The sequence below is a fragment of the Botryllus schlosseri genome, chromosome 9 (genome assembly GCF_051294905.1).
Source record: "Botryllus schlosseri isolate E-star chromosome 9, Bs_hap1, whole genome shotgun sequence".
Taxonomy (NCBI): domain Eukaryota; kingdom Metazoa; phylum Chordata; class Ascidiacea; order Stolidobranchia; family Styelidae; genus Botryllus; species Botryllus schlosseri.
Window position 1 is genome coordinate 6,876,415 of NC_137244.1, and position 25,887 is coordinate 6,902,301.

The 25,887-nt window shown below is 39.6% G+C and overlaps 1 protein-coding gene and 1 long non-coding RNA gene across 2 annotated transcripts in view; one reads left to right on the top strand and one right to left on the bottom strand.

Moving 5' to 3' along the window:
* LOC145447143 (uncharacterized) overlaps window positions 1-25,887 on the bottom strand; it is a 307,246-nt gene that overhangs the window by 123,336 nt on the left and 158,023 nt on the right. The window lies entirely within an intron of this gene.
* On the top strand, window positions 374-12,692 carry LOC145447133 (S-adenosylmethionine sensor upstream of mTORC1-like). Its single transcript, XM_080325553.1, has 7 exons — window positions 374-548; window positions 900-1,030; window positions 1,223-1,395; window positions 7,342-7,453; window positions 8,905-9,102; window positions 11,465-11,523; window positions 11,588-12,692. Exons 1-7 carry the CDS (start codon window positions 473-475, stop codon window positions 11,886-11,888), a joined length of 1,050 nt encoding a protein of 349 aa, XP_080181679.1. The 5' UTR covers window positions 374-472; the 3' UTR covers window positions 11,889-12,692.

Below are 25,887 nucleotides of genomic sequence, written 5' to 3' on the forward strand. Positions count from 1 at the left end.
AGGACCGGGAAGAACATTTCATCATGAAATTTGAAATATTACTACTACGCATTGGCTAGACATCGAAGGGATAGTGTTGCTCAGAGGTGATCACTGGTCAGTAGCGAATTACTTCTAAATGGCACTTACAAAGTGGCGCATGTAAAGTCTTCTGAGTTAAGTAATTTGAAATTGTGTCTCCTGTCTCGTGCACAGCAAAGATTCTACCGACTACACACAGGTGTGATGTTGAGAACCTTCTTGGCACACCAAATATATTACGCTTAACTTACTAGGATTCCAACTCATGAATATAATATTGAAAGCAATATTCAATATAAGATGATATAACAAATGCTAACTCCCATCTCAAAGTAATTACAGGAATTTGCATGAATGTATTAATTACTTAATAACATTATGAATTATCAATTTGCATTTACCTTGATTTAATGTGATTTATATTCCTTTATTGCCAGCAAGTTTTATAAAAATGTCGGCTAACAAGGAACAATTCGTTGAAAGTATTAGGCATGTTCACAAAAGTTTGCGGAAAAAATATCGTGCGGGTAAGATGTCTTATTTTGAGATATTAACAATTCGCTCCATGCCATTTGAACTTCTGCTGGCCATTACTTCACTTCCAATTTAGATAGAACTTTTGCAATTATCGTTAACACAGTTATTTTGAAATCTAAACATTACAACAAACATCATTTCTTGCATCAGTACCACAGGATGTGCTGGTTATAGATAAATTTTGCTTCTTGCTATATTTCATGAATATACAATCCGACCGATTCATTTGCCAAGCTTTTTAAATGTGATAGGTCACATTTTGGGATATTTTGGCGAGTTTCTAGTCAAAACATCTTATCGACGAGACGATATTCTAGAAAGAATGCATGTTTCTTTTCCAGGCAATGATTTTGACAGAATATGGAAGGAACACAGTGAGGACGATGAAGCTTTGAATGTGTATGCAAAATCAATGTTAGACTTGGCCACGATGGTATGGGATGAAGATTGCGATGGCAAACACAGAATTAAGGTTTAGGATTTTATAAGTTGGTCATCCTTTTCTAGCACCTCAGCTTTAAATGCCCTTACAGCACAAGAATACTGATAATAGGCAGTAACTCATTTACTCTAATACCATAATATAGGTAGAAATTATGTTCCCCTTAATGCAATTCTCATGAATCACTTGGAGTGGATATACCTAACATTCATCATTTTACAGTGGTGTCTAGACATCTGCCGTGAATATTTTCGAGAAGGTGGTTTGAAAAAAATTCTGGACAAAGATCGCAGAAGGAAAGGTCACTATCTTGATGGTTGTGATGACTTTCATTGTGGGCCGAATCCTTTTGATAAACACACCGGGACTGCACATGAGATGGATCCAGGCTCAAGGTAAATTGATGGCATATGTGTAGCATGGTGATATTGGACTTCAATTTACTATGTAGGCCTACTGTCTAATTGACGCCGTGTTCTTCTTCTGGTAATATTGCTAAGCTTCAAATCAGAATCACTCATTTGCTTCTTTATAGTTGCTTTTCGGGCATATAAAACTAATCAATTCGACATGATCCAGAAGATCACGTTTTTGGCCACTGTGCATATTCTTCGGAAGGCCATGAATGCACCGCTCGACTAAAATTACACTTGTGAATCACAGCATAATTTCTATATATTTCGATTCTTTATTTTCAATCATCTCTACCTCTGCTCTGTAATCCTTGCCAATTCTTCAACTACTGCAATTCTGTAATCTGACCTCTTCATATATTGCATAGGAATAACAATTTGACTGTATATTGAAATATTAAAAAATTTACTCAAGTCTCGCCATTTCTATTTGGGGGCAGGTTGCTCCCCGGATTATGTGTGTATTTACCAGTTTTACTGTGAATAAAGAATATAATCCGATCATCAGATTTATTGAAGATTCAATGAAAAATTGGCATACCAAACAGACATGGGGTAATCGCGATTAGTAATCGTAATCGATTACGACGATTACAGCATTTTCAAGTAATCGTAATCGCAATCGATTACATTCGAAAAAAATCCAAAGTAATCGTAATCGTAATCGACTACTTCACATATCTAATCGATTTCTTTGTGAAAGAACGATTACTTTTTATTTGTACAATGAATATGACATAACCGAACATTCGTGAACAAGGAAGAGATAATATACCAGGTTATTGATGGCGCAAGCGGTTGATTTTCGAACGCCACTACTCATTGTTACGTCAGAAGTATTAGCTTTGCTCGTCCTTGCGTAAGAAGTATCAACACGTAGTAAATATATATTCGATGTACATTGTTGTGTGATTGTTAGAACAGTGTAAGCCACGCTGTACATCAGGTTATCAATAAACTCCAGACGCCACTACCTCGCAGCAATATAATAATCACCACTCTGCCTAGTTTCAAATAGTAACTTATATATTGATATTTGGTTATGCTTATAGTTAAACGCAGTTTGACCGTCGCTGCTTGGCGAGCAGTAGGCCTATCTATGTAGTATACGTATCTATTGTACGTACACCGGACAAAGATTTGAAGTTTTGTATTCGTCAAATAAAACATTACGATGGTTAAAATCAACATCTGCGTTTATATATCATAACCGAGCCGTTCTTTGCCGCTTCTCGTAACGGCATAACGGCAGCTTGCAGTATCTGTATTAAGTGGAAGGTAGAATTTTAAGTTCACTTTATCTTATTCTCATATCACTACTTGAAACGGGCGCCAATCGTTATTTCACAATTCTTCACTCGACATTTACACCTGTCGCCATAGCCACCCGCTTATACACCATGTTAGCGTGGGTTGTAGGTACAATCAGGACCAAAACAGAAATTCATCCCCCACTCCAAACGTTGGCATTGGTAAGGTTGTATAACCAAGTTACAATGTTCCGAGTCACAAGTCAATCTCACTTTTATAGTTTTGACTCGAGTCAAGTCGAGTCATTTTCAATTCACCCCCGAGTCAAGTCCGAGTCCAAGTCAGCTGGTATAGGGTCGAGTCCGAATCATATTTTTTTACTCGAGTACGAGTCCAAGTCGTTATGTTCACAGTTCAGTTTTCTGATCAATCCGGTTCAACCCTTGTTTTTTCAACTCTGCTCTAGTGATATAGAATGGCTCGTATTCATAATATAGTAAATTTCATCAGTTTTCACAGTTTACAGCCCTATTTCCAAGTATGAGGACTAATAGACGAAATACAAATAATGTGGTAACTTTACTATTCTTCGAAGTTACATGGAATGTCTGTCTTGGCCGTTCTAGTCTCGAGTCATATGACTTGGTTCGAGTCATGCAAAATGACTCGAGTGCAAGTCGAGTCAATACAAAAAATGACTCGAGTCAAGTCTAGTCACCAAAAAATCGCGACTAGAGTCGAGTCATGACTCGAGTCATTACAACCCTGGGTATTGGGGCCTTATAGGGGGGTCAGTTTTCAAGTTGATGACTGAATTTCGTCAATAGTAATTGCATTATATCGCTATTCATTCAGATTGACCGGTAGAGCTGGTGGCAAGTAATTCATAATTATAGCATCTGGTATGTTGTTATAATTTCATTATTGTATGTTGTTAATTCGTGACCTCCCGTCTTTTATATAATCAAAAGATACTGTAGTCGCCCAAACGTAGCAGACTAAAGGAAAAACTGTCGTGAGACGCACACACAAATTGTCATGTCTGCATTCCTCTGTGAGTGCCCCGGGTGGCATTTGCATTGTTGGGGCTCAGATTGGAAGGACCGGACTATTCGTCACGCCCACAGAGCACGGCTACTGACAATGGACACATACCCAACGTTTTGGCCAAGGTCATTCTTTGGTAGCACACTTTGTGGAGTTGCATGTTGGCCGAAATTGCATACGTCGTTTGGTGTGTCGTGGCGGGGTGATGACCGCCACCGAAATGCCTATTCCTATAAATTATGCATGTTTTTTTTCTTGAGGGGGAAAGGTATGCATTTCAAAATCAAGCTATTTAGAGACATTAAATCCCGAAGCTCGAAGAAAATTTTCAAGTTAATTAACCCTCTTCAAAATACGTTGATTTACGAAATACTTCTGAGTCCCCTTAGAGCTCGCTCCCTGTCCTATTGAGGAGTTTGGGGTGTGGCAGTTACGGACCTAGCAAGAATGCAAATCGTTGGGTGCGACGAATAGTCCTGCATAAAGGTGGGCAATGGGTGCATTATGACGTAACAAGCAAATGACGTATGATTTATAAAGAAAGTTGTTATCTCATGGAGACATGAGACCTTTTCATCGCAAGCCTTATTTATATTGTCTTCAAATATCTCTTCTGAAATTAGTTCCAAGAAGCAAAACAAATGTAATCGTGAGTAATCGTGATTACTTTTGAAAAATAATCGTAATCGTAATCGACTACTTCCTGATTTCGCTGTAATCGTAATCGTAATCGTAATCGCGGGATTCACAAGTAATCGTAATCGCAATCGATTACATTCGTGATGTAATCACCCCATGTCTGATACCAAACTGTTGATCAAACATGACCAAGGCGAAACAGAAACCTGTACAATTCAGATAAGGAATGGTATCTTTCAAGGCTACTCATTCTCACCACTTCTATTCTGCCTCAGTTTAGCTCCACTCAGTGAGTTGCTGAGAAAAAATGAAACAGGATACGTGATGAAAAAAGCAGCAAACTCTGAAGGTCAAAAGATTCATCACCTTTTGTTCATGGATGATCTGAAACTGTACGCGAAATCCGATGCAGACCTGAATAACCAAATGAAAATTGTTCATGAGTTTTCGGAAGATATAAAAATGAAATTTGGCTTGGATAAATGCTCAAAACTTACCATACGACGTGGAAGAGTCACCAGCACTGGCGACATGAGCTTCAAACTGGGTGAAACCATAACAGAAATGAATGCCGAAGATCACTATAAATATCTAGGGATCTGTGAAAGCGACAACATTAAACATGCTGCAATGAAATCAAGTCTGAAAAAGGAATACATTAGCAGGCTCAAGTCTATTCTCAAAACTGAACTCAATTCCAAAAACAAAATCAATGCCATAAACAGTCTTGCAGTGCCTGTCTTGAGATATAGCTTTGGTGTGGTGAACTGGCGCAAAGATGAAATTAAAAAATTGGATACAAAGACGAGAAAATTGATGACAATGCACCACATGCATCACCCAAAATCTGATACACAAAGACTGTACATCCCCAGAAAAAAAGGTGGTCGAGGACTACAAGAAATTGAACAAACTTTCAAAACAGAAATCATCGGCTTGTCACAGTACATCAACAACAGCGAAAACATTTACTGCATACTCATTGCACAGGAAGACAAACAGCGCAAAACAAAATCTCTGAGCTATCGTCACGACAAGTACGTCAGAGAAGTCAACATGGAAACAGCTAACCTGTACACTGCTGAAAACGCTGTTGCCAAACCCACAACAATAGCAAAAGCAGCACGAGTCCAGTACAAAAATGCAATGCTCAAAATGAGAGAAACGATATGGGAATCGATGCCTCTTCATGGACAGCACAAGAAGTTAACTTCACAGCCCCATGTAGACGAGCTTTCATGGACCTGGCTATCCAGCTCTGGCCTGAAACCGGCAAGCGAAGGATTCATTTTCGCAGCACAAGACCAATCGCTTCCTACAAAATACTATCGCAAAAGAATTCTGAAGCAAAACACGGACGGCAAATGCAGAATGTGCCACAACCAAAATGAAACTGTAGCACATCTCATGTCCGGCTGTGGTGCACTTGCAGCTACCGAATACACATGGAGACACAATAGGATTGGTCACTACATTCATCTTGAATTATGCAAACATTTTAACATCACCACTTCGACAAAAAATTGGTATGATTACAGCCCAGCACCAGTGACAGAAAACGAACAAGTAAAAATTCTGTGGGATGTACCAGTTATAACTGACCGCGAAATCAGGAGCAACCGCCCGGATATAATCGTCAAACTAAAAAAGAAAAGAGAATGCTTATTCATTGAACTGGCTGTCCCAGCTGATCACAACCTACTGCAAAAAGAATCAGAAAAATACTCCAAATACGCAGACCTCAAAATGGAATGTGAGAAAATGTGGCGATGCAAAATAAACATTGTACCGATAGTCATTGGTGCTACAGGGGTCGTGAGCAAAAAACTCATGAGGCATATCCAACAAATTCCGGGTAACGTTCGATTCGACATGATCCAGAAAATCACATTATTGGGCACTGTGCACATTCTTCGGAAGGCCTTGAATGCACCACTGGACTAAAATTACACTTGTGAATCACAGCATAATTTCTGTAATTTCGATTCTTCATCTTCAATCATCTCTACCTCTGCTCTGTAACCCTTGCCAATTCTTCATCTGCTGCAATTCTGTAATCTGACTTCTCCGTGTATTGCATAGGAATAACAATTTGAATGTATTTCTGAAATTTTAAAAATTTACTCCAATCCCGCCATTTTCCTTTGGGGGCAGGTTGCTCCCCAGATTATGTGTGTATCTACCAGTTTTACTGTGAATAAAGAATATAATAAAATCCCAGCACCAGTGACAGAAAACGAACAAGTAAAAATTCTGTGGAATGTACCAGTAATAACTGACCGCGAAATCAGAAGCAACCGCCCGGATATAATCGTCAAACAAAAAAAGAAAAGAGAATGCTTATTCATTGAACTGGCTGTCCCAGCTGATCACAACCTACTGCAAAAAGAATCAGAAAAACACTCCAAATACGCAGACCTCAAAATGGAATGTGAGAAAATGTGGCGATGCAAAATAAACATTGTACCGATAGTCATTGGCGCTACAGGGGTCGTGAGCAAAAAACTCATGAGACATATCCAACAAATTCCGGGTAACGTTCGATTCGACATGATCCAAAAGATCACGTTATTGGGCACTGTGCACATTCTTCGGAAGGCCTTGAATGCACCACTGGACTAAAATTACACTTGTGAATCACAACATAATTTCTGTAATTTCGATTCTTCATCTTCAATCATCTCTACCTCTGCTCTGTAACCCTTGCCAATTCTTCATCTGCTGCAATTCTGTAATCTGACTTCTCCGTGTATTGCATAGGAATAACAATTTGAATGTATTACTGAAATTTTAAAAATTTACTCCAATCTCACCATTTTCCTTTGGGGGCAGGTTGCTCCCCGGATTATGTGTGTATCTACCAGTTTTACTGTGAATAAAGAATATAATAAAATCCAATGCTCTTTAAAACGCAATCGTTTCCTACTAGCCCGTTCGAGTTATTGTTTTTATCATGTATAAGATTCACATTTTGAAGTATTTTCATTTCAGCTTCATAGTGGACAAGAAGTTGGATCTTCTAGATGTCGGAAGCTGCTATGACCCTTTCAGAAAATACAATGAATTCCTTACTGTAGCGGTCGACCTGAAGCCTGCTTGTAAGGTTTGCATTCTTTCACGATTGTATAACTAGTGGTCTTACTTACTGTATGTGAATGCTTCTATATATGGATTTTGATATTGTCTTCAGCCTAGTGCTTATCAACCTTTTTCAGTTCGCGACCTGCTTTTTAGCAAGTTTTCATGTCCGACCAATAGTGAGATATCACAAAACGAGTAAAAATGAATTAATGAGAAAAGAAACAATGTATTGTATACACATAGAACTTAGGGTACTATTGATTCTAAAGTTGAGCTTACAGTCTCTCGCTAGCCCCAATATTGATTTGTTAGTCGCTGAAAAGCGGTGTCAAGTATTTTGCGCAGGCATAATTCGAAATAAAATGACAGTAATGATCGTGATTTTTGTCGTATCTGTATTTCTTATATAATAATAATACCTTTGTGGTAACGATGACCGCCAGACCGTCACATTGTACTGAAGTAAAGTTTTGAAATGTGGTTGCTAAACTATGTGATCTCTTTTGTCCCGATATTGAATTCTTGCGGCCCATACGAAATTTGATAAGTGGCCCGCGACCCGTTTGGAGGTAGCCACCCCTGCTCTGCGACATATTGTATAAAAAACTGTAAAATTTAGAAATACTTCGCAACCACCTGAAATAGCTTCGCGGCCCATCTTCGCGACCCACTCGTTGGGAACTACTATTTTATCCTACGCGCATATTAGCCTACATATATCAGTACTCCGAACTAATTTTACTATTAGTGATATGAGTCCAATAATATTTTCCAAAAAAGAACTTTTAGAGTTTACAAAGTTTTTTCATAATCGTGGACTACTTTACAGAGTTGTAATGACTCGAGTCGAGTCAATCTGTGTATTGAATCGACTTGGACTCGACTCATAGTCCAATACTCTGACCAAGTCATATGACTCGAGACCGACATTTTATTGTAATTTCAAAGAATACTTAAATAACTACACCATTTATATTTCGTCTATTGGTACTGACCACTTTAACTGAAAACTGAGCGGTCAACACAATGACTTGGACTCGGACTCGAGTCATAATACCATGACTCGTACTCCACCCTCTGCTCAATGACTTGGACTCGGACTTGACTCGGTGGTGAATTGAAAATGACTCGACTTGACTCGAGTCAATGCTATAAAAGTGAGATAGACTTGTGACTCGGAGCCTTGTGACTTGGTTACGACCATACTACTTTCTGAATAATCAAACAATGGCGAAAGATGTCTTCAGGAAGGACAAATCTGCAAGGTTACGACTGCCGCACTGCATGGTATATGTTTCCTTACATTATGAAATTTCCATCTGCCTTGTTTGGCAATTTTTTACCGAGTAGGTTGGTACTTAACTACCTCACTATTAAGCAAACTTTCGTCAAGATATCACACATTTCAAGCTCAAGTCCTCAAATATTCTCACTTTCGTCAATATACTCTCATATCTCGTATAATTTTTCAAGACTGTCTACCAATGTGACTTCCTGAAGGCCGGAGTCGAGACGATTGCTGATGGAAAAACCCTTGCTCTCATACCCGGTGACAAGATTCAACTTGTAACAATTCCTGCGGAGTATTTCAATGTCGTTGTCTTCTCGCTCCTTCTGACGTACATTCCGTCTCCCTTTGTGCGATGGCAGATGTGTGGAAAAGCACACAGGGTGAGTTGTTGCATGATTGGGTCAAATACGACTCGGAGTCCATGGGTTGGGGAGTCAAGGTAGGACTACTTAGACTGCTACATCTTTGATAGTTTATATTTAGCCTACTTAACGCAACAATTTGTTCTCTTCCAATATTTTTCCCCAGAAAATATACCATGCAGCAATATCGCGATTTAAAGCCTAATGCTTAATCGTGTGGTGAAGAATGAGGATAATAAATAATTAGGGCACCCAGTTGACTTGCAGCCTCTTTGGATCACACGGCCCATACATGAGTACGATTAAGCAAGTCTCTTTGTAGTGAAATTCAAACATTTATAATGTGCCACTTTCAATAAATAAAATCACTTGATGGAAAAAGAACGCTGTTCGTAGCAAAAGAAAAACATTGTCGCATCACTGAGGTCAATGCTTCTTGGCTAGCTTATCAGCGGGTGATAGCCAGGTCTTCCAGCTCATTTCCTGTTTACAGGTATGCATGACTCTGACTAGTCTCCAACTGACTAGCCAGCATAGAATAATCGAGGGTTAAAAACTAGCACTGAATCGTTTCAGATTTTAAAAAACCTAAGGATTGTACAACTGGCTTTCACGGCTCCCATGTAACGTCACTAAATTTGAATTGAGTGTGGTACCGGTATTCAAAATGCATCGTGATTCCCTAAACCAGTGTTTCCCAAACATTTTTTACACAACCCCCCTGGGGCGCAAAGCAGGTATCCAACGCCCCGTAAACCAGGGTTACCATATTTTTGTGGATCAAATTCCGGACACTTATTAGCGCCCACTAGTGGATTTGAAAATGAGGTATGATACATTGTCTGCCAATATGACGTCACACTAGCAAAGATTTGCCTATCAGCCAGAGGTAGTCACGATACGGATCAGGAGCCGGTAGGATCAGGAGTGTGTTGTAACTAGGAACGAAACAACAATTTTTCAGCCCCCTCTGGCCCAAATAAACACTGATCATGGGGCCATAGGGTATTCAATTCAACTACTACTTTAACTCGGAATCAAAAGCGCAGAACTACAATACACAGGCGTCCTTCAACGGGGTACTATATGCATCTGGCTCCTATATTCCTCTGGCCGTTAAATTTTGTGTATGAAATATCTTGATAATCATATCACTATAAAATTTTCATCCTCGGCCCAAATGATCATAGTTAGCGGTAGAGCTGATGAAAGATGATGACTTCGAAAATGCAGATGAACATCGTAAAGTCATGTTCATGTCACACGCACAAGACTATTTATGAGCCTAAATGCCATTCCGCACCAGCAGGCTGCATATCCGGTGGTTTTCAACCTTCTATGGTCGCGATTCCATTTCCAATTTGAAAATGTTTCGTGGCCCAGCACCTTTGCCCAGACTTACTCTCAGCCTATTTTGGAAACTGATTACATTCAACATTTTCGTGAACCACAGAATAAAGGCTAGCGACCCCGGTTTAGAACCACTATCTTTGAATAAAGCATCCAAATGACCTTAACTAACTCTAGGAATATCCCCTTCTATAATTGCGATTACAATTAGACTTATTTCAGTAAATGATGGTTATTTTTATTTATTTTAGATTGCATTTTTTGTGAGGGTGGTGGTCCCCATATTAAAATCAATGAATGCGACACTAAAATCGTGAGCAGCGCAGACAATAAATCTGCCCAAAAATATTATATTTTATGTTGATTTAAGAAAAAAATTGATCCTATTTCAAGCCATCAAAATTCCAGACATTTGGGCATATTTCAGAATTTTATCTCGGACGCAGTTTAAACAATGAAATTCCGGAAAATGTCCGGGAAATTCAGGACGTATGGCAACTCTACCATAACCCTCTCTTACTCTCGAAAAATGGAGTTTGGTTCATTACCCAATCACCACATTGTCGGGTAGACTTTTTGTGTTGATCTAATTCACATCTATATAGTCCCAATTTTGTGAGTATTCTAAGACAGACACAATCAGTGAGAACAATCAAACGAGCCAATTTCTTCTCCCAACTGATCGTACTTCGGTTTGGTCCGATATGCGCTTAAAACTTCATTTATTAAAACATCGTTCGTTGATTGATTGATTGTTTGGTCAGTTCAAAAAGTCAATGTTGCATAACAATGAACATCTGCGGGGAACGTTGGTGAAGATTTTTGATTGAATATACCTAGTACGACCGCGAATGACTTGACCTCATATTCATAAATTTGATTCTGATGCACAGAGAGAGCTATTAATTTACTGATTTTCTCAAAACATTTCTCATAGTCCATAAACCCACGTTTGCTCTCAGCGTGGCCCAATTCTTACCTAGCACTGACTTTGAGAACCACTGCTCTAAACCACAGTGTTACTTTCAAGGTGTTGAAGACCGATGGACTATTGCTCATCATCACACCGGACTCGAGTCACCAAAACAAGTAAGTGTATGTTTGCCCTAAGAAACTCGATCAAATCACAACAAGAAGACATAACACTTTGCAGAAATGCCGCACGCATGAAACGTTGGAAATTAGCCATAGAAAGAATCGGTTTCCAACGAGTCAAGTACAGCAAGGATAAGCATCTTCATTTCATGGCGTTTCGGAAGGTTCCAGGCGATTTTCTGTGGGATTATAAGCAAGCTGAATATTGGAAGAACGAAGATTTGCGTGAACTTCATATTCCACAAGATTTCCACGAGTCTAGCGACGAGGAGAGTGAAGTGTGTTGGGAGAATGACGATCAGCGTCGGGACTTTGTGAACGAATGTCTCTCAGAGATGCCGGGCTTTGATCCCAGTTGAATATTTGTGAGTGGGCACTGGCACAACGACTTGAGTGCCCATAGTATTCATCTTAATGAATCTAGTAGAGTGGTGCAGAGCAGTCAATTCGCACTCTGGAGCCTCTAATGCAGGGGTGTCAAACAGATGGCTCGCGAAGCAATGCCGAGTAAACACAAAAACGTTCAGACTTCATGGCTGCGTCACAATACCAAACTCCGTTACAAAGCAACATTCGGGCAGATTTTGGGGGTTGCAGGGTCACGAGCAGAATAAAATTTATATTTTTGCAATCAGTGCCGCGTAAGCTTTCGATTGATACCCGTTTTTTCAAATTTAATGCTCCGGCAAGCGATGAAAAATTACCGTCAGCCAAATGGAAAGTGTGACGTACACCAATTTCACTGAGCCGTGAGATTTGCTCGTGTTCAAACCAGGACAATATGGTTAAACAGTTCTACGTATATGTACTGCGCTTTCTTGCGTGTATATTTAACTCTATATTCGTTCATCGGTTCAGAATCAATGCCCTGTCAATATGTATTTCAGACAGCTAGCAAAATGCAATGGCGTAATCAATCATGCCTCATACTTTGAAAAGGCAAATTGACTTGAATTGTGACTTGACTCGTGACTTGACTTGACTTGACTCGAGTCACCTCCAAAAATCGAGTGATGTAACTTGACTCGATTCACCTTCGAAAATCGATTGATTTGACTCTACTCGAGTCAAAATGTGCAATGACTCATGACTCGAAGGTATGGACTTGATCCCAACACTGGTTGAAGTACATTGACGTGAATAAACCCTCAACAGGCAAATAGCATACGTGTTGATATGTCATATTGTAACTGTCCAGCGGCAATGCTGCGTTGTCTACGATATCTACTCCAAATTCGTAAAAGGTTGAAAAATTGCAGAATTTTCTGGTAAACATAGATGGAAAGGTAGTTAGTTATTCAGAAGCGAAAACGCCAATGGTAAACCATTGTGTGCAAGTTGGATAGTGCTCAAAGAATGTAATGCAAATAGCCTCATCATTTTATTAACACTTTGACTGCCAACAATCCTAAATATAGGATTTTACTCAATCCCATAAACTGCCAGCGATCCTATATTTAGGATATTTTTGAAATGATTACAGTAAAGTCCGGAATTGGTTCTATCCCCGGATTACGGCTGTATCCGAGGCTACTGAATAGGCTTGTTGTCATAAACCCCCATTTTCGTTGCCGGAAGTATTTTTTTTAAATCCCATTTGCATACAATAGGTCAACCTTTTTTTTGGTTTGACCACTAGGTGGCTTTTCATAAAATGAGCAGCAAAAAAAATTGAATTATTTTTATAATTCCTTGATGTTGGAAAAAAATTTTTTTTTCATAAGTTGCGCAAGGTTTGCACTTATCAGCACGCCCGATTCCAGCGAAATATCCAACTAGTCGAAAATTCATTGTTCGCTGGCGTTTACTGGCAATTTCCATAATAGGCCTTGGCAGCTAAAGTGTTAAAATGTTATCAAACCAAAACACCGCAAGATTGCGATATAATGGAGTGATAGGAGCGTTCCGAAACGACTTGGAGTAGTCTTTTAATCCTGGAGTAGTGGTTCTCAAACTTTTTTTAAGTCGTCCCATTTTATGATAGTGAAAAATGTTGCTCCCTCCTTATCGTCCTATCGGAAAATCAGCCAGAATGCTTGCGATCCCAATGGATAGTTTGATGGCATGGAAGGTTATGGCTGTTGATGAGATACCTCGCAAATATGAAATTAGGAATACGCACAGAGTAATAACCAGGACCGAAACAGCACTTCGTCAGCCCCCTCCCAAACGTTGGTCTTGGGCCCCTATAGGGTGATAAAGCAAACCAGACCCCCAATCAGGATTTAGGTTGCACTGCTACACGTGAGCGAGATTTATTATACGTAACGTTACTCATTAGTGAAACAGTATATGTCGCCTAATCGCGCGTCACGATCGGTCAATAATATTTGGAATTGCATATATATTGCTGTAATTTTTTTTTATCCTCTCTGTAGAAAGATTTACCGGTAGAGTTGAGTGAGGTGTTTTCTTGGCTATATCAAAAGCTACTGAAATCGCCGCGTAAGCGCACTAAACCCCAAGACGCACACGATTTCTTCACTGGCAAATATTTCTTCTCTACTGGATGGCATTTGTCTTGCGGGGTTCAGATTGACAGGACAACATTATGCGCCAGCCATTTAGGTGCCTATGGACAATTGAACATATAGTTTTCTGTCAATATATAAGGATAGTCCTTTTCGGTCAAGGTTTTCTCGCTGCCGATCATTCTGACTCACTTCTCGGAGTCGCATGATACATGGCCTAAAACTTCATATGTATTGGTGCGTCGTGGCGCGGTAATGGCCGACGCCGAAATGCCCATTTCTATGAATCATGTGTATTTTTTCTTAGGGAAAGGTACCCAATAACGAAGATATTCGGGAACATGAAATCGCGCACCGCGCGACAAAAATTTGATGAAGTTTCAAAAAAATACTCTCTAATTTACTGTGTTCATTCACGAAATAATTTTGGGCCCCTTCGAGCTCGAGTGACGTGCGGTCAGAGGAGGGAAGTGAGGCACTGCCTCACCTGTCGCCTGGATGGGTGAAGACAATTGTGAAAACTTTCTATGATATTTACCGTCGATGTCCATTAATAACTAAATTGGAATATTCTTCATCCAACATATCGCCAATTTTCATATTTATTGTTCAAAAATACAGCGCGAAAAGAGAAGTGAGGCACTGGCGGGTCGTGCTTCACCTGCGACTAATGCAATCCATCATAAACAGCTCAGAATTCGTAATGACTGATATCTATCAAATGCTACTGTCGCAACGATTCCGAAAATCCGAATATTAAAGCACCGAACCCCCTCAAAATCGTCAAGAAATTTGAAATTCCGCTTTATTACGTACAATGGCATCGCAGAGAGAGCAATGGCCAGGTGAATCGAATCTGCCTCCCTGACTATTCGCTAACAATCGGACAATCGCAGCAGCCTACAGTGAAACTGGCTATCTATTTCGGAAACCGACGGTGTTGTATGAGCTAATACATTCCCTTACTGATGTAGCTGATATGTATTTTCCATCCATAGCTACTCTAAATTGTGGTATGTGATAACTACTGACATAGCCTGCGTGGCCGTTGGTCGTTGCGTCGGGTAATCACGGTACATAAATAAACTAGACGTACAAAGTAAACGCATTTGCGGATCAGTTTGTTTAGTAGTAGTAGTTTTTTCCAGACATTAACAGTAATAAATATATTTTATAGTCTAAATCCCAAGGAACTTTTCGTGGGCCGCTCAGAATCGCTTTGCAGATCGCAGGTCGGATTTTGCCTAAGGGGTCGGACAATGCCCAGGTGTGCATTAAAGTTTATGCTCTCTTTTTATATCCTATCGACATGTCACATTGAACCTCGGGTGCTGGCAGCACGGGAGCGTTTAGAACAGGGGTTCTCAACCTGGGGGGCGCGGGAAGCTCTCAGGGGGGCGCGCGAAATTGACCACGTCTGTATGAATTCTGACTAAAAATGTGCTTCACAGTCATTCTGAGAAGCTGATTGTTAAAGATGACACTTATTTCGTATTCAAGAAATCTCGCCAAATTCTAACTGCAGCGGTCGCGCTCAACGGAGTATAGGCTGATTTCAACTTCATTTGCGCAAATTTTTGATATTCTTTGAAAATTTGGAGCAATTCCCACGTGTAAGTCATTCATTACTTCATAGCTTTGGCAGTAGCTTAAAGTTCGGTGCGCTGGGTAGCTGTTGCTAATAATTGGCGAACTGCACTGCCTTACACAGATTTAAATACAATATAAGTTGCCCGGTTTCGCCCTCAGTTAAGTTACCCTAAAAACGCAATTATTCAATTCCAAAACTGAAAAAATTTAGCATGGCAGTACCGAACGATACCGTGCCCTCTGCAGTCACTACCAGCATTGGGTGCAACCTACCTACCCAATCTATATGTGCGTGCATTATGCAACCTACCTTGAAATAATTTGATGTCCTGTTCAATGTTTTATTTCTATTTTCAAACAAGTTTGGGGAAATTTGTCAGAAATGTTAAAGACTCAACAAATGGAATGCGGATTCAAACTTGGCGTAAGACATACCATATGTAATTATGCATACTATTAGATCACGGAAGGGCAACCTGTTGCTGTAGATGGGAATTTGTGCGGCGGTCGACAACTAATTCAATTGATATGTGTTGGCATCCGTCGACATGCAAATTGAAATTTCGAATTCACTCCCAAATTTTTGAGAGATTTTAATTCATCTTGAAATTTTCTTCACACCCCGCGCAATTAAACATAACTTAATTTTTCGATATTAATAGTAGCGCCCTTTTCACTCTGAGTATAGATAACTAACCTACGGATAGATAGCCAACAGCCGTCGTCACGCTTGCTCGCTCGGAGGAAAATACTGCTCAGCAATCTGAACTCAACGTAATTGCCAATCCCATAGCTGACGACCCGAGCGCTCAAATTGAAGAAAGTTGATCTTATTTGAACGCTACTGTCGCACTGATTCCGAAAATATACATTCACATCCGATTGGGGCAATGGAACCGCCTCGAAATACACCTCAAAGTCTGAAAATTGGCATTGTTCTGAACAATCGAGGACACGCAAGGGTTATTGTTATGGTCATTGTGGTGCGTCCATGCGATTGCCTGGAACAATGCCGATTTTCAGACTTTGAACGCTATTTCGGGCTGGTTCTTTTGCCTTGATGAAAGTTTAATGTATATTTTCGGAATCAGTGCGACAGTAGCTTTCTAATAAGATCAACTTTGTTAAATTTGAGCGCTCGGGTCGTCAGCTATGGGATTGGCAATTACGTTGAGTTAAGATTGCTGAGCAGTATTTTCCTCCGAGCAAGCAAGCGTGACGACGGCTGTTGGCTATCTATCCGTAGGTTAGTTATCTATACTCTGAGCTAGGGTTACCATATTTCAGCAACCCAAATTCGGGACACTCTTTAGCGCCCACTAGTGGATTTCAAATTGGAGTATGACGTCACACTAGCAACGCTTTGCTCATAGACCCGAGGTTGTCAAGTTCCGGTTCAGGAGTATGTGGCTGTGTGTTGTGTAACCGGGACTGAAAGCACATTTTTTAGCGACTCCGCCTCCAATTTGAAAACGTTCCGTGGCCCAGATCAGAATTTTACAATATTAAGCTGCCGAAGGAGGCATAGCGAGAAAAACTAATGGCGTAGTACAGAGTTTCCACAATGGATCCACCACAGTTCTTGTTCAGATTTAAGACATGATATAATATATACATTTAAGATATATATATTGGTAGGAATTTAGTGAACAAGACATTCTGGTGTTTTAGCCAAAGGATCTTCATCCGTAATTTGTCATAGGCGGGCTTGACCCTACCGACAAGAATTCAAAGCATGGGTGTTTTGGGTAGATATTATGTAACATAAAATCTGGGAGAATATAGGATAAAGAGTTCTTATGGGAAGATAAAGTATAAATAAAGGTAAAGTCATAATAACGAAACAAGATTAACAAAATAATTTATAGTATAAGCAGAGGGTAATAATATAGTAACATAAATATGACTCAGTCCAAAGCAACTCTACCATAGCATCTCACGTCGTCAGGGGTGGTAAAGATGTAGGTAGGGCGTATTAGCCTCTCCTTTTCTGTGGCAAATACCGGTAATGCTTACGGCAGAGGGATTATAACAATTTTGAGGGAGTTCAAATAAATGAACTTGTATGGGGTGTGAATTTCTACGAAAATGGTTGATTTCAAATCGTATTTTAACATACTTCTAATTCGAAATCAGACAAAAGCAATACATTTTTGAAAAGAACTAGTTTCATACTTTAGGATTCTGCAATAAAAAAAATTGGAAAATGTTGTTAGTTCAGCAGTCCCTTACGGCCTTAAAAAGCGGGACGTTTGGCTGACTGGTCGGGACGCCGGGACAAGACGTTAAAAAGCGGGACTGTCCCGCCTAAAACGGGACGTATGGTAAGCCTACTCTGAGCTGGAATCGGAATCGTGTGCTCCTCACGAAAGAAATTTGTTTATGGTACATTTGGGCGATTTTAATATATTTCCACTACCGATACAATCGACAATCCTGATCGGGGGTCAAGAAATAACAGCGTGCAACCAAGTGACTTATAACATTTGGCCCATCCGAAGATGCATTATCATTTATGACTTTTCCTAAATTTTCAAAAGCTCTCCCTCAATGAACCCTACCGGTGTATTCAGAGGTGGTCAGTAACGAAGTACTTCTACTTTTTCGAAGTACTCAAGTGGTTTTCCTCTACTTCTGGTACTTACTCAAGTAGATCTGATTTTCGCTACTTCTACTTCTACTTCCTAATATTTTGTGATCTACTTACTTACTTTTCGCTATTTTCAGTTTGTCAAGTAGAAGTAGTTCAATATTCCAATCAGAAAGATAGCCTGAGGAATTTCAGGGCTGTTTTCACGGAGTGTCAACTTTAATTTTCATAAAAGTTTACTAAAGCCTAGAATTTTGGTCGCGCTTCGCGCGTAGTGGATACGGAGTGGCCAGTATGATTTCACGAAAGTATCGGTGAATATAATTTAGGTAGAGGGTTGGCCCAGTTCCGTTCACACCACATTGTCGCCCTTCGTCCATATCAAATAATCCATCACATTATATATGGCTCATCATAACGTTTGAAACTGATGTTTCGCAATCTAGCATTTACTTGTCATATCATAATCTAGCATGTCCATGGCGTGTCCAAATCTGGAAAAGTGGACTCTGACTTTTTTTTTAGTTTTAGAGCTGTTTCAGCATATCACCTTTGAAACTTTCTGGACTAAAAACATGAAATACATGTTCTGCTTTTAGAAGTAGTATTTATATTTCACTTTCAATTCCCAGTATCATATACTTTGAGTTATAATTAATATCAGTTCTTTTGTATGTACACTTGTACAGCATACACGTTGAAGTATAAAAGCAAGGGTAAAAATGCCTTTAATTTCTGGAAATAAAGCTACACAATATGGCATTTTGACGGTCCACCATAATTTTTACTAACGTTTACTAATCGCGCAAAGTGTTTACAGCGTATCCTATACAACTTCTCCGCATTGCTCTTCGACTGAACTACGGGCCTTATAATATGGGGAATGGCTCCATACCATGCTATTTTCTAAAACGTGCTGTTCGAGAAAACAGAGGATTTCCATATCAATAATATCATTTTCATCCCATGATGTGGACGAATACCTAAGCTATCGAAAATTAGATACCTGCTGGTATGCATCGATATGAATCAAGCTCGTCACCTATCGCATAGCTCAATTTGCACCTTTTTACAATCCATGTGAACGAATTAGGATCGTTTTCACAACTACTTACTTACTTGAGTACTTTCAGAGTCAGTCAATTCTACTTCAAGTAGTTTTAGGTTGCTTATGGAAGAAGTACTTCTACTCGTACTTGAGTGAATTTTTTCGTCGCTACTTCTACTTCTACTTGAGTAGATGTATTGACTACTTTGACCACCTCTGGATGTATCTGATCACATGGGCTAAGAGAGGATAAATATTTGTTAATAATATGTGATACTGCTACTATTAATTACGGAATTCATTCGTGAATCTGAAAAATCCCAGCATCTATTCATAACATTGCGACTCGCGATTTCGGTACGTACAAAAGGCTTTTGTTAAAAGTATTATAGTCCGGACTCCAAAGTTCACCGGCAATAGATATGGACAGATTAACATAGGTATTTCGCGTCCAGTTAGTTCATGACGGCTATGCCCTGGAATGCGGCCGTAGGATACATAAGTAATCGAAATGGGCCGTGATTAGCAAAAAGGTTGCCTACCTCTGTATTAGATGATGTGCTCTTTTTGACATGGCGAAAAGTTTAGGGGGACGCAATATTTTCGACCATCCCCAAGGGGGGCGCATGTCCAAAAAGGTTGAGAACCGCTGGTTTAGAACGTTAAATATCGTATTGTAGCAGCAATGCATGTCAGAGCTGGAAGTCGCGGTGGAATTTTTGCATCCGGGTTCAAAGTTGAAAAATATTTACATATTTACTGACATGCAATACTTACCATGTACTTTGCATATGCATTGACTTATTACTTTTTGTTGCAATAGACGGTAAAATCGCATGTTAATGTTCCCTTAGAAATTTAACGAAAGTTTCGTGCTCTTCGTATTTGCGTTGCTATAGGTCAGGGCTTCTGAAACTGGGGTATGCGTACACCGTTATGATTACGCAAGAAAAGTCAAGGGGTAGGGGAGATGTGGTACCGATGGATCAAAAATCGGAAAATGATCGCTGACCCTGAAATGTTCAGCCGAAAACAGCAGATCTTTTGCTGGCTCAGCACTTTGATACAAGCTCTACCTATCGCGCACATATACATGAATATCCGTCTTCTCAAAAAATATTAATGGACGTTCAAAATTTGCTGCTCGAACGTGTCATCGGTCCCCACCCGGTGGGTCCAATGACACACGACCCGGGGACCTATGACACATATACCCTAAAAAACTCAAATGTGACTACTTTTCTTTCTCAGTAATATAATCTAAGCTACAGCAAGCCAAAGAAGAATGTTTGGTCGCAACTGTCAAAAAATAGAATGAATATTAACTCAAATGTTGTCATAAAATCACGTTTCGATTTACGCTCGGACTTATAAATTTGAGGGTACATACATATTGCCTGGAAATCGACAGTGTGACTTCCAAATACCTCGTTATAGCGATATAACATCATATGCAATTATTACATAAAGATTTTTTATACGTAGGCATGTTTCATTTGTTTCGTGATTAGTATGCTTGATTATTTTGCTTGATTTGGCTATTGTATCATCGGTCCCCACCCTACGAATTTTATACATAAATCGAAAAAAGTCCACTCAAGGAAAGTACTGAAAAAAATAATAGGTGCCATTATATAGCCTGATACAAGCCCTACACTTCACAATAAAAATGATTGCTGGTTTGTTCGTGTTGAAGGTTACAAAGAAAAATGTATATGTCGATCTAAATTTAGTTTACACCCCCTAAAACAAAAATCATCTGTGAGAGACCCCATTGCTCGCGCACGTCAAATTTTTTTGTACGTGAGGAAAGATTTTGCCAGCATGCAATTGTAGACAAGTTCACGGAGTGCAATCATGGAATTATCATGGAGAATTTTCAAAGTATTTTCGGTCCCAGTGATCCATCGGTACCACATCTCCCCTACGCCCGTAACTCCATTTTCCTGACACTGTGATCATTTTGAAATTGCTGTGTAATCACAGTAATCGATTAACCATATGTAGATCATCTTTTTCCGTTCCTGGTCATGAGTAATGCGGAGATATCCTACATTTCATCACATATATTTTGCAGTGAATACCATTTAATTGTGATGATACACGTAGATCACGGGACCATGTCAATCTTGCACTCACAAAAACAGGTAATTTTGCACCCTAGAATGTATTTCAATCCTCTATTCGGAGTTTGTTAATGACTTCCTTTCGGATTAATGGATCCATCTCCTTTCATATATCGCGACTTTAACATAGACGTATAATGTTATTGATATGAGACCGTAATTCGAATCGAAGACATAAATTTACGGATAATAAATATCCTTACGCTGCATTAACACAAATCTCGATGCGACTAAACCTACTTGCCCTCCATTAGTGTTCCCTAATCGTTTCACGAGAAAGCACATCATTCAAGAATTTAGAAACATGCGATTTTATCGATTTGCAGTTATCCCCAGGAATCGATGCCTCTAGAAAAGGAAGAACTGAAAATGTAGCAACCTGTGCCGAATTTTAATTATAGCGTTTGAATTTATTTTATTTATCATATATAGATATGGTGTTTCCGTTGTTTGTGTCTATCAAGTTCCGAATGCGTTGTGGAGAGAAGTTATAATTTGTTTGATTTGATTGACTCAGAGATATGATCGAAAAGAAGATGATAGGTAAAAATGCAATAGGCATCCCTGCTACCTACGATGCTGATTCCCTACTTTGTAGCCTACGTGTCGCAGATAAATGGTTCCTCTTTCTATGAAATGCTGGGAATTTTCCGATTCATGTCTTACCTTATTTATATTTGTTAGTCGAAAGATTAATTTTACGAAAATTAAAGAGTATATTACCAGGGCCAGGAAAAATCCAAAACCTTGCTCAGTCGAATCTGAATGAATTATCAAGCTTATAATCGCGTCGACATTTCTGGTACTCCTCGTCGTGGTGTGATAACCATTACAGGCTTGAGGAATTCGAATGCGTACCTTATATATGATCACGAAGTGAATAATGTAGCCTACGTTACGCTCAATCAGAACTAATTGCAAATTTTTCAACACTTATTACGACATAGCGTTCTGTAACAATGCGACAGGTATTTCGCGGGAATGCCGTCTCCATGAATGTGCCTAGCATCGTTCTCCGATATATTCGGGCAGACCAACGTTTAAGACCCAGAATAAAATGCCGAAACAATGATTTTTGTTGATGAACGATTTTATATAGGGGGAAAAGATCTAGAATTTCGGTAGGCCCACTCGAAGATACCGACCGATACGAGTCATTAAACTCGAGCAGTGAAATCATCATGTACAGCGCTAATCTTACCAGGTATTATTCGGGTAGTTATATCCTCAGAACTTTTACCAGAGCACCTGATTAGTGATTACGCTTTGGTAATGTATTTTACGGTATAGGCCTACTGTAGGTCAGAGGTGTCAAACAAACTACCCGCGGGCCTCATCCGGCGTGTCAAACGATTTCATGCGGCCCGCGAATCAATTTTAACTAGATTGAAAATTATTGGATTATCCAGCACATTTCTAGTAAATCTTGAGATTTTTAGTCGGAACAACTTTCAATAAATATTCCCTCAAAACAGCTAGTGTTGAACATGTTCACAGGCAACATTATAACCATATACGACGGCAGAATTGGGGTTGCAATCAATTCACCAATAAGGAACAAGTCAGTGACATTGACACCAAATTCCGAGAGGGCAGGAAAGTGCACACTGAGGTCAAATTTTTCTGGGAAAATTGCCAAATAAGTAGAGGCCTAGTTATTCACGAAAGCAAAAACACCAATACAAAACCATTATATGCAGGTTACATCCAAAATATAATAGTTTACAGCCGTAAAACTTCTGACTCAAAAGATGCCCTGAACACCGAATGGTACTTCAAAAATAATGGACTAAATTCCAACGTCAGCGTTTGCAGACACGTCTTTTGTGTTGCATTGTGACTAAAACAAAGGAAGCATAGAAGTATGTCAATTTAATCGTCGCTAAAACCACTGATTTAGGGATTTATAGCTTCATACAATCTGCCAACCATCGTATTTTCTTCCAATAATGTAGATCGCTAATAACGGTGTTGCTACAAAATAGCCCATATGACCCAGCATTAGGTATAATTTAATATAGACTTGAAAATGAAGTAATAAAGTGAAAAACAGGGGGTAAGAGGGTGAGACTAACATTTTCGCATGATTTGAGTGGTTCAGCCCGCGACCGATCAAAAGACTTGAATTCTGGCCCGCGACCGAAGTTGAGTTTAATGCTCCTGCTCTAGGTGATTTCCCATCGTTCCGAACATAAAACCGGGTTCCGAGAGTTTATGGAGAGATGGATGAAGACTCTGTCATTCTGCAGTGATGCTCACACTCCAAGGGTGGAAACTAGACCATCAACAATAAACTGTTTGGTCTGTAAGAAGAGGGCTGAGTATTCCACTGGAATACATACTGCAATTTTACAAGCTTATAGGGGTGTTAGGGTCGTGATATCAAATAGGCCTACCCGGCCAGTAGCCTACCTTTTTAATTTTTTATGGACATCCGACGAACTGTAGAAAGTAGAACCCCAGTTGATGCAATGGTTCAGCTGTAGGGGAATCGGAGAGATATTTATTTATTTTATGATAAGAAAAAATGACATATCAGTTTAAAAGACCCCTGACAGCTGTTCGGCAGTATAGGTGTTGCGGAATCGTTTGGAGAAGTGACTCTCAAACTTGTCAGATTGCGGACCGCGAAACTTGTATTTCTTTCGAATGAAATGTGACTTCTGTGCTTGCTAGATTCTATTATACAGTAGCCTACTATATTACGGGTCTTGAACGAGTTGGTGGCTACTTGGCACAACACCTGCAGCATTTTGAGGTATGATAAGTCTAGAGCAGTGCTTTTCAACACGTGGGAAAGTATACGCACGCATATGGAAATATAGCATTGCGCTAGACTAGTGTGGATGAAAATCCGGATAAGTGCGCATGAAAATCGTACATAATTGTTACTTTTTCTGCTTTGGAACAATTAAAAAAAACTGATAATAAATTCAAGTGCAGTGGCTCCCTAACATTTGTCATTGTGACTCAATTGTAAAAACTTGTTCGACTTACGACGCACCACTAATCGTAGATTTTACAATAACTTTTTCTCGCACCGGCCGTAGTGAATTAATATTTGCGCACTATAATTATTCCGTAATCTGAAGCCTAGTTCGAAAGCGGGTGTAGTGGAAGGCTTACAGTGGATTAGCCCGTCGGAGGCCGCGACACGTTACAAAAGTGACTTAAAAATTCACTTTCTGCATTCTTTTTGTGAACACTGAACAGTCATCATATTTTTGTAATACCGGTTTGATTAGCACTGGGCACGAAGATAGTAGTAAATTCCATCATTACAGACTCACATTTGCAAGTTACTGTAACGCAAATTATTCCTCCTTTTTCTTAAAGTATGGATCGCAAAAGATATAATTTTGGGTCGCCGCGGTACCAGAGCAATCTGTTTTTATGTATGTAATATTTGTTGAACTTTTTGCAAAAATTTTGTTCGCCCGTAGCGCAATTTTCTGTAGATTTCCAAGGCCACTATGCTGGGTAACCTACTATAGCCACCAGACATGGGGTAATCGCGATTAGTAATCGTAATCGATTACGACGATTACAGCATTTTCAAGTAATCGTAATCGCAATCGATTACATTCGAAAAAATACCGAAGTAATCGTAATCGTAATCGACTACTTCTCATATTTAATCGATTTCTCTGTGAAAGAACGATTACTTTTTATTTTGGAGGGACTGTGACATAAACTGAACATTCGTGAACAAGGAAAAGATGTTATACCAGGCTCGAGACAGCACACACGTCTGATTTTCAAACGCCACAGCTCATTATTACGTCAGAAGCAGCCTATTAGCTTTGCGCGTCATTGCGTAAGAAGTATCCACAGTAAATAGATATTCGATGTACAATTGTACAATGTACATACGTCGCACATTAGTGTCATTGTAAGAACGCCCGTCGTGATATATATCAGGTTATCAACACGTTCCACACGCCACTACCTCGCAGCAGGATAATTTATCTCCGCTCTGCCTACTTTAAAATAGTAACTTATGGTTGATGTTTGGTTATGCTTATGCTCAGTTAAACGCAATTTGACCGTAGCTGCTAGGCGAGCAGTAGGCCTATCAAGTAGGCTACGTACGTACATCAAGATTTGAAATTTTGTACTCGTCAAATAAAACATTGCGATTTCCACAACGAAGCAGTAAAAATCAACAGCTGGTGATATATATATATCAAAACCGAGCCGTTTTTGCCGTTTCTCGTAACGGCAGCTTGCAGTACAATATCTGTATTAAGTTGAAGGCAGAATTTTATGTTCGCTTCATCTTATTCTCATATGACTCTACTTGAAACGGGCGCCAATCTTTACTCAACATTGGCGTGGCCATGGCCATGGGCCTATGTATCATGTTAACATGGGCTGTAGCTGGAATTAAGACCAAAACAGCAGTTCGTCCCCCATAGGGTGGTAATCGCAAGTTGAAGACCTAATTTCGTCAATAATTGCATTATATTACTATTGATTTTTAATCCTCTCTCAGCCCCCGATGGTCAGATTCACCTGTAGAGTTTGTTTGTT

Bases quoted from the DNA above. Each gene is read 5' to 3' on its own strand.
- LOC145447133 (XM_080325553.1), top strand. From the start codon at position 473: ATGTCGGCTAACAAGGAACAATTCGTTGAAAGTATTAGGCATGTTCAC. The intron at 549-899 runs GTAAGATGTCTT...TTTCTTTTCCAG, and splicing joins GCGGAAAAAATATCGTGCGG to GCAATGATTTTGACAGAATA. The intron at 11,524-11,587 runs GTAAGTGTATGT...AACACTTTGCAG, and splicing joins GACTCGAGTCACCAAAACAA to AAATGCCGCACGCATGAAAC.